Below are 8480 nucleotides of genomic sequence, written 5' to 3'. Positions count from 1 at the left end.
AGTCGGTATCCAGGGGATGCGCAGAGGCGGCAGGAGATGTCTTGGAGTATACATCAAGTCTTCGGTAAATATAGTCTTGATCACGTTCCCAGTGTGCAGCTTCCAGAGTCCACCTTAATGAGAATCAGGGCCCACTGGCCCGGCCCGAGGACCACGGGCCGACTAGGTTAGTACCCCTTAGTCCAGGACACTGTCACCAAGGTACTCCATGGAGTCCTCGGTAAACGTCCTCGGACCTCTTGCCGATATATGCATCGATTTTGACTTGTTCTTTGGTCAATAGCTGAGTTATGTCGCTCTTGTGTTTACCCCTTACATTTTCGCTTAGTTTGGCTAAGGGTGTACCTATGTGATTGTTACTTCTGAATTAACTGGTTAAGATGAAAGTTAACTGTCGCGGCATGCGCTAAATTGGTCGGCCTCACCTCGCCACACCTCACACACGTGTCGTGTTTCGTGATCGGGGTGAGCTAGGACCTATGCCACGTGTACGTGTTGCCTTTATTTTTGCCACACAAGAAAGAAGTTGAAACGCTTGGCCTACTAGTAAACTCACCTATAAGAGGTCCCTCCTCTCTCAGGACGAGAATCTCCAGTGTGTCTTTATTTTTACTAAGAGGCATCAATCCTTCGAAACCAGGTCTCGTGTAATCATGTACGGAGGATCTTCCTCCACCGTGGCTGAGCACGACGACTTCTTCCCCAACATTGATCACCTCCTCCTTGACATGACGAACAACGCATCTGCATCTATTTTTTAGGACAACACTTGCATCTTCTTTCACCGCACTGTATGTCTTGTACTCTCTTCTGTTAGGCACCGTGCCCGGTCTACTATTTTTATCCGTAGATGTCCATATGATGTTCATCTGTTATGTACCCTATTGCATGACTACTTACATCACATACTTCATTTGATTACTCTACTATGATTATTATGTTTTGTCTATTGTGTTTCCAGATCAAATTTAACGTAAATTTGCTCAAATTTTCAATAACTCGTAGGGGAAAAGGTGGGCGTGACATATTGACATGCTTCGCAAAGGGTTCCCGCAAAAAAAAAGACATGCTTCGCAAAGGGTGATGCTAGGACGAATGGGGACAAGCATACGGAGACGGATTTATTGTACAGCCGTATCACATCTCACGGTTAAGCAAGCCATAAGTAACAGCATCTCTCCTAGGTCCTACGTATTCCCTCTGTAAATTAATATAAGAGCATTTAGATTACTACATTAGTGATATAAACACTCTTATACTCCCTCCGTTCCTAAATACTTGTCTTTCTAGAAATTTCAACAAGTGACTACATACGGAACAAAATGAGTGAATCTACATTCTAAAATATGTCTATATACATCTGTATGTGGTAATCATTTGAAACCTTTTAGGAACGGATGGAGTATTAGTCTACGGAGGGAGTACTACACACCACCACGCGGAAGTTACAGCATATAGCACATTCCCATCACCGTGGTGATTCCGACCGCGGCGCACACCGCCCCGCACGGCAGCAGTCAACTCGACCCACAGAGAACTCTCCAAGACACGTCCCGGCTACGTACATGCTCCTGCTCAGTCTTCCACGATCGACCAGTCGCCACCAGTTTGCTTCGCCACATGCATGAAGAAGGCGTCGCTAGTTCAGTCTCGGCGTCGATCAGGGCCTATAGGCGGCTTCGAGGTCTCTGCATGCGGCGTCGGCGTCCTTGCTGTTGGCGTGCAGCTCGTTTAGCTCGGCGATGGGGCTGTTCTTGGGCCTGCGCTCCGAGATGGCGATGGAGATGTCGTTGGGGAAGAGGTCGTGGTGCACGGTGGCGTGCAGCAGCGTGGTCAGCAAGAGCGCGGTCACCGTGAGCGTGGCCACCACGGACAGCACGATGCACATGGCCTGCGTGAACGCGTTCTTCACCTCCGACGAGTAGCGTATCGACGCGATGGCCGCGCTCGTCATCGGGAACGTGTACGCCCACCACGCCAGCGAGAACCTGAACCCCCTGAACATGTTGATCCGCACAGCCTGCACGCACGCAACAATGCCGCAACAGCGATCAGATCAGTTACCACACTGGTCGATCGAGACCGGCCATGCGACCGATGGGGATCCACCGAGGTGCTTACCAGCGAGGTGTAGAGGAACATGGCGATGAAGTAGGCGATGCGGGAGCCGTACCCGAACTCGCCGGTGATCCGCGCCCAGGCGAGGCAGGCGACGCTGGGCGCGGCCACGAAGAGGAAGAAGACCGGGTGGAGGTCCCTTGGCAGCGTCTCGCTGGTGGGCAGCCTCTGGTACAGCGTCACGAACAGCACGATGTAGTGCGCGAGCCCGACGGCGAAGAAGAAGATGGGGCCCTCCCTCAACCCCATGATGGCCCCCAGCAGCGCGCCCACGAAGTTGCCGACGATGGACAGGTGGTTCGACGGGTTCGCCACCCTCGACAGCCGCCTCTGTCCGCCGGAGATCCACTGCCCGTATATCTTGATCTCCAGGCACACGATGGGGGCCATGAGCACGTACCAGAGCCAGTGCGGCAGGCTCGCCACCACCATCTCCGGCACGCCGATGGCCAGGAAGAGGCAGGCGATCCACGGCGCGAAGAAGAAGTTGACGCGGATCGGGTGGTAGTACTCCCGCCGCACCGCCTCGAAGTAGAAGATGACCTTGCACGCGTACAGCGCCGACACGAAGCACATGAGCGCCACCGAGACGCACCAGAGCACGAGGTTTGTCCGGAGCGTGATGTGCAGGAAGCGCGTGGACGCCGAGATGGCGATGTTCTTCCACAGGATGGCCTGGCTGCTCATGCCGAGGCACATGCCGAAGGCGGACACCGGGAACCGGAGGAGGAACGGCCACTTCTTGTCCGACGGCAGGACCAGCTCCTCCGACGACTGGCGGCGGCGGCGGCGGCGACGCGGCACGGAAAACACGACAGCACGTGAGGTCCCCTGCTTCATCATCAATGCGTTTAGACATGCAACGAGTTGCTCGTGGTGTACCCGGAGCTTGTCGAGTTCGGGGCCTTCCAGCGCGGCGAAGAAGCGGTGGACTCTGGGCATGGAGTAGGGGCGGCCACTCGTCGCCGCGTCTTCGTCGTCCTCCTCGGGCTCCGCCTCCTGCGGCGGCGGCTGCCTGACGACGCGGAGGTGGGTGGTGAGCTGCTTCTCCAGCTTCCCGGACCACGTCTTGAACGGGTCGTAGCTCGTGTCCCTGCGCGCCTTGCTCCTCCCCATGCGCGCCCCGCTCATCGAGCCGTCGTGCAGCACCTGGGACTGTGAGTCCTGGGCGTCGGGCAACTCGGAGGCCGCCGCAGGGATCGGCTGCGAGCGGAACATCACCTCCTCGAGATGCTCGAACACGACGGACACCATCGGCGACGGCCGCGGCGGGAGCGACAGCATGCGCGACGCGTCCGGCACGATGGCCGCGGGGTGCCTGGGCGGGAACTCCGCCTCCGTCCGGGCGACGTCGAACCTGGACGGAGAGGCGGGCAGGCTGACGGAGACCGGGTGCCCCGCCGCAAAGAGCGCGGACGTGTTGAACGGCGAGTCCTGGCCCGGAGACGCCATCATTGGGTCGCCATCGCCATGCCGCTCCTACACCGGCACGACACTGCTCAACCTCGTGGTCCGATCAAGTCGGCATTGCATGATCCATGGCACGAGCCGGTGGCGCTACGAGACTTACCCTGAAGGCCTGCTCCTCGGCGAATCGGCTTGCCGGGACGCGAGCACCGGCGGCACCCTGCCGCGCAGACTCGCCCGTCTCCATCAACCTCGTGGAATCTGCAAGGCAAGTGAAGCACGTTATCAATCAGAAAAACGATCGAAACACAGTGACCGAACCACCGATTCGCTCGTAATTATTAACCTTACGAGAGCAAACTTTGCAACCTGACGTAATCAGTCCTCAGTAGCTCGGTTACTTATTCTTCAGTTGGGTGCTACTGGAACTGAACCCAAAACCAGCTGCCTGCCTGCCCGCCTCGCTGAACCACATAGGGTATTTATAACAAGTTTCTGCCAGCTTCAGAACAAAATGATCACGGCGTGTCGGTGCCGGACTGGCTGAGAAGGCAAGTGTACATGCGCAACAGCGCAGCTCGACGCCGATGTACCGATGGCCGTATGTATATATTTCGTGGTGTGTGTATGTGCAAGATGTCAAAGGAAATGGATCTCCACGCTTGTGGCGCTCAGGATTTCGCCGAAGGGTATGGCAATGCTGGGCAGAGGATTCCAGAGACGAATGGCAGAATCTTCCCTGGTCTGCTGGTAACCCTAGCGCGGGTGACAGACTGACAGTACGTGTTGCAAAGCAGGGTAATGGAAACAGCATTCAGACACGCCTACTGTAGGAAATTGATATGATCTTCAGGCAAAGATTGCCGGTTAGCACAAACTTGTGGCGATTGAGTAGGATGTAGGCAATCACTTTTTTGTCATTTGTAAGAAATGGTGCCAATTCATGCAGGGCATATGCGACGAAGTCTGAATTTTCTACCAGTTTCACCTCAGACGTCAGCAATAGAAATTAGCTCCAAGTCAGCAAAGCGCTGTCGAGAATCATCGGTGGAACGATAGGGTGTGATTGATTTGCTTGTCATGGTCATATTTAAGGCTTGCTTCGGTTGGTGAGGATTGTGCCAAAACCCTTATGATAGATAGGGGCCTTATATCATTTTTCTCTGTCAGGGCACTGAGTCTAATCACTGTCTACCCAAAGAAGCACAAATTCGGATTTCGGACGGATCATTACAATTTTCTTCATATAGTGTATAAGTGACTAGTGATTGTTACTATTGCTTTTGTGTCCCAGGAATACGGCCGTCGTGTGATGGTAGCCTTGCTCTCAAGGTCACCATCACCAAAAAAGACAAGACCTGCAAGTCTTCTCGTTAACCTTTCCCCTCATACTTTTTGCAAGTAAACGCATCTCTTTCTGATGATCAGCCACAAGCGCGCAAGGCCACGAACGAACTTTCCGAGCCGAAAACGAACCGCGGGCAGAATCCGCACAAGATGCTAAGGTTTTCCTCCTCATCGCCCTGTCCCTTGCAGCAAGCAACTCAGAGGAAATGGCAGCAGGGCTTCTGACTGAAACCGCGCCACATGAGTCGTCGCTTTCAGTTCAGTTCAGGAGCGAATCGCGTGGCGAGTGCAGCAAACGATGCCACCGAACGGCCGGGCACGGGGCGCGTGCGCGCCTCCGATCCGAAACTGAGGAGACATTCTTGCTCTTGGCCATGGCGTCTAGCGGAAAACTACCCGGAATCAGAAGAGGAAAGGGTGCAGGGCACGCGAGCCTGTAAATGTCGAAGGTTTCTTGTGGTCGTCTTGTCATCTTGTGGGTTTCACTCTCATAGGAAAGGGTGTAGTAGCAAGTAGGAACACTGTGCTGTTTGCCGATCGAAAGAAAAAATGGAAATGGTAAAAAGGCAAAGGTTCTGATTTGTGTGTAGGTTACCTGTGGAGTGTACGCGCGATCAGGCCAGCCGGCCGGCAATGCGGTTGTCCGGCGGTGATGTGGGTGGCTCAGGGGGAGGCCTGGCTGGATGACGGCGGCGGGTTGTTTGGGGAGAGGTCGAGGATGAGAGGTGGTATTCGCCGGCGGCAATGGGGGCGGTGGCGCGGCCAGCGGGGCTTCGGTTGGGTCGGTGGCGTGAGTGCCCTCTGTGGCTGGGACTCTGGGAGTGGGGCCGAGCTCTAGCCTCTAGGTGTTGCAGGCCACCTGCACCTTGGGTCGGTCCATGTGATCTGTCTCCGCAGATGTGGGTCTGGGCCGCGAGTGGGGTCGGGCTGGGCTTGGCTGTTTATTCTCAACACTTCCAAAATATGCTTTTTACATTGTTGTTTCTTTTTTCCTGAGGGTCATTGTTGTTTATGTAGAGATATGAAGAACTCCCTCCGTTCACAAATATAAGATGTTCTAACATTTTGTGAATCAGATGAATATAAACATGTTTTAGTGTGTTTGTTCACTCATTTTAGTTTATATATGCAGCCAATATTGAGATATCGAAAACATCTTATATTTTTTGGAATACAAGTTCGTATATACAAGTTTGATTCGAGATTGCTAAATTTAGTTTTGATAGCAGGTCCGGTGGTGCTTTATGTAATAGTGTTCCGCCCTGTGTGGCTACGTTTGTAATGAACGATTGTAAGAATATTGTTTTACCAAATTAATATATGGGGTGTTTAAAAAAATATTTTTTGGGAAAATTCTTGTATTACCCAAGATTAAGAATTATAATCATGTCTAAAGATGTTTAAGACATCCTCTTGCCCCAAACCTAGCCATACAACAGTTCGGCGTTGGGCTCTATCAAAGGTCGCCATAAAATGACTATAATTATTCTGTCATCACCTAATATGAGTAATACAAGAATTACGCTTCTTCATGGTTCCTTTTATATCATGAATAAGAAAATCATATCTCGCTATGTTTCTATCACTGCTCTTCACCATCGCGAGCGAATTTATTATGAAACACCGCTTAACCTTTAAAACAGTCCACTTTACGATGCCTCCCATGGAAATTGGGTGATTTCGGACTTTGTTTTTAGTACTTTGTGTTGCATATTATACAAACATCGATGAGGTCCCAAATTTCAATGGAAATAAACAACTGGAAAGACATTAAATATTTTTATAATACCTTTGAAATATTTAAAAACAAAGTGACAAGCAAAATAAATTTGAAATGGAGAAAACAGAGTAATTCATAAACAAAACTGCCTAGAAAACAGAAACCAATTTAAATGTTTACATAAATGGTTCTAGAGTATCAAGACGTATTTGACCTAGTTTCCTGTAGTTTATACAAATTTCCCCTTTTGTAGAACTTTCTAATAAAAAGAGGGGAATTTGAAACTTGTAAAATTAGTGTCTTTATATGTAAAGAAGTGTTTCTTTATTTTTATAATTTTAGTTCTACATTTTTGTCGCATTTTACTGATTGCTTGTTTCCATTGTTCTTAATTAAGATTTATTTACCATCGATTTCCAAATTATTTTCATTTTTCGTTCATCTTTTCCCAAGATAATTTTTCCAGTTTCTTTATTTCTTTGGATAGCTTATCAGGGTTGCCGCGTGCGCGTAGTATGTTTTTCTTTATTTACTGGAAGCTTATAATTTTATATCCGGTATGATTTTTCTCAATTTATGCCAATCTAGATAGACGTATCAACACATATGCCGCAGTAGATGCAGAGCTGAAGGGCAAAGGCATACGGATTTTGGACTCACCAGCAGACACGGAGCGGCAACAGACGGGAGGGAACACTGTCCTGGCGTGTCTGCGGAAGCACCTGCTCAACTAGAAGAGATGATGGTGTACGTGTACAAGCAAGCAGAGCATTGCGTTGCACACCCCTCTCTCGCTCCTGCTGTCCGTGTGTGTGTGTGTGTGTGTGTGTGTGTGTGTGTGTGTGTGTGTGTGTGTGTGTGTGTGTGTGTGTGTGTGTGTGTGTGTGTCCCCTGGCCATCGTCTCTTGGGATTTATATATGAGAGCTCCAACTGCCGATCCAATTGCCATGTTAATCGAGAAAGAATTTTAGCGAAGTTAGGTTCAGATAGACTAGAGAATCTTAATGTACAATTTTTTTTTACGGATGTAGTGTACAACTTCCTTCGCCCTGGCTCGAGCCCGACCAGGCGAGCTCATACATATGATGGTATTCTCTTTCCCGCATCATATCCATCACTTGGTAAAGTGGAGATACTCGAAAATGCCAAATGAAGGCTGAATTTCAAAAATACAAAATTCATATTTTTATGTTAGATTTTTTTGAAAAGAATACACATATACCTAGAGAGATAATGTACATGTTTGTAGATTTTTATGAGAAATACTCTAGCGAGAGCTAAAAAACAAATATGTGGCTTTTTTAGCCCATGCATTGTTCATTCTCAAAATCCATCAAAAATTTGTGTAGCTCGCATTCAAGGTATTTCATCTTGAAATTTACACATTACATCCTTGTATACATTTGGAGTAGTCCACACTGTTTCCATGCCAAAACCCACACTTTTCCCACCCTCCCTGCTCCGATCGTCGGCGCCCTCCACCCCAATTCTTGCACTTTTTGCCTTCTGCCGCTGCATGGACCCGTACGAAGAGCTGGAGGAGCTAGCGAAGGTAGAGGATCCAGAGAAGGTGGTCGCCCGCAAGATCAACTCGACAACACACCAAACCCGCCGCCACAAAAGGAATGCAAATGATCAAGAGGAGGCGATGACCGGTGAAAGAAGGGCGCTGGGCTGGGGTAGGTACATGGTGCAGGGGGAGGGCGGGGACGCGCGGGGGGGAGGGGGGGGTTCATCTATTCACACGTCTTCCTGTCTGGAGTAGTTTCAACCGCCCTACTACTATGGTGCCAAGCAGCTCGGTTGTCAGCGGTAGTCCCCGGCCGCCGCCATCGAGTACATGCTGCATTGCATCGACATCAATGCGGCGCCGCTTCATTTCGCGTA

The 8480-nt window shown here is 50.4% G+C and overlaps 1 protein-coding gene across 3 annotated transcripts; it reads right to left on the bottom strand.

Annotated features, from left to right (window-relative positions):
• Positions 1-1267: 1267 nt before the first annotated feature.
• LOC109773005 (S-type anion channel SLAH2) lies at positions 1268-7456 on the bottom strand. Of its 3 annotated transcripts, none has more exons than XM_020331716.4 (5): positions 7253-7456; positions 3689-3786; positions 3001-3597; positions 2122-2892; positions 1268-2020 (listed from the first exon to the last, which is right to left on the bottom strand). In XM_020331716.4, exons 2-5 carry the CDS (start codon positions 3770-3772, stop codon positions 1661-1663), a joined length of 1812 nt encoding a protein of 603 aa, XP_020187305.1. In that variant the 5' UTR covers positions 3773-3786; positions 7253-7456; the 3' UTR covers positions 1268-1660. The 3 variants fall into 3 exon arrangements, with proteins under 3 accessions (XP_020187305.1, XP_045090649.1, XP_040259586.1); XM_045234714.2 differs by lacking the exon at positions 7253-7456 and adding an exon at positions 3872-4365; XM_040403652.3 differs by lacking the exon at positions 7253-7456 and adding an exon at positions 3895-4365.
• Positions 7457-8480: the final 1024 nt, after the last annotated feature.

This window comes from Aegilops tauschii, chromosome 3 (genome assembly GCF_002575655.3).
Source record: "Aegilops tauschii subsp. strangulata cultivar AL8/78 chromosome 3, Aet v6.0, whole genome shotgun sequence".
Classification (NCBI taxonomy): Eukaryota; Viridiplantae; Streptophyta; class Magnoliopsida; order Poales; family Poaceae; genus Aegilops; species Aegilops tauschii.
The sequence above is the reverse complement of the archived record's forward strand: the minus strand, read 5'-3'. Positions and strand labels throughout refer to the sequence as shown.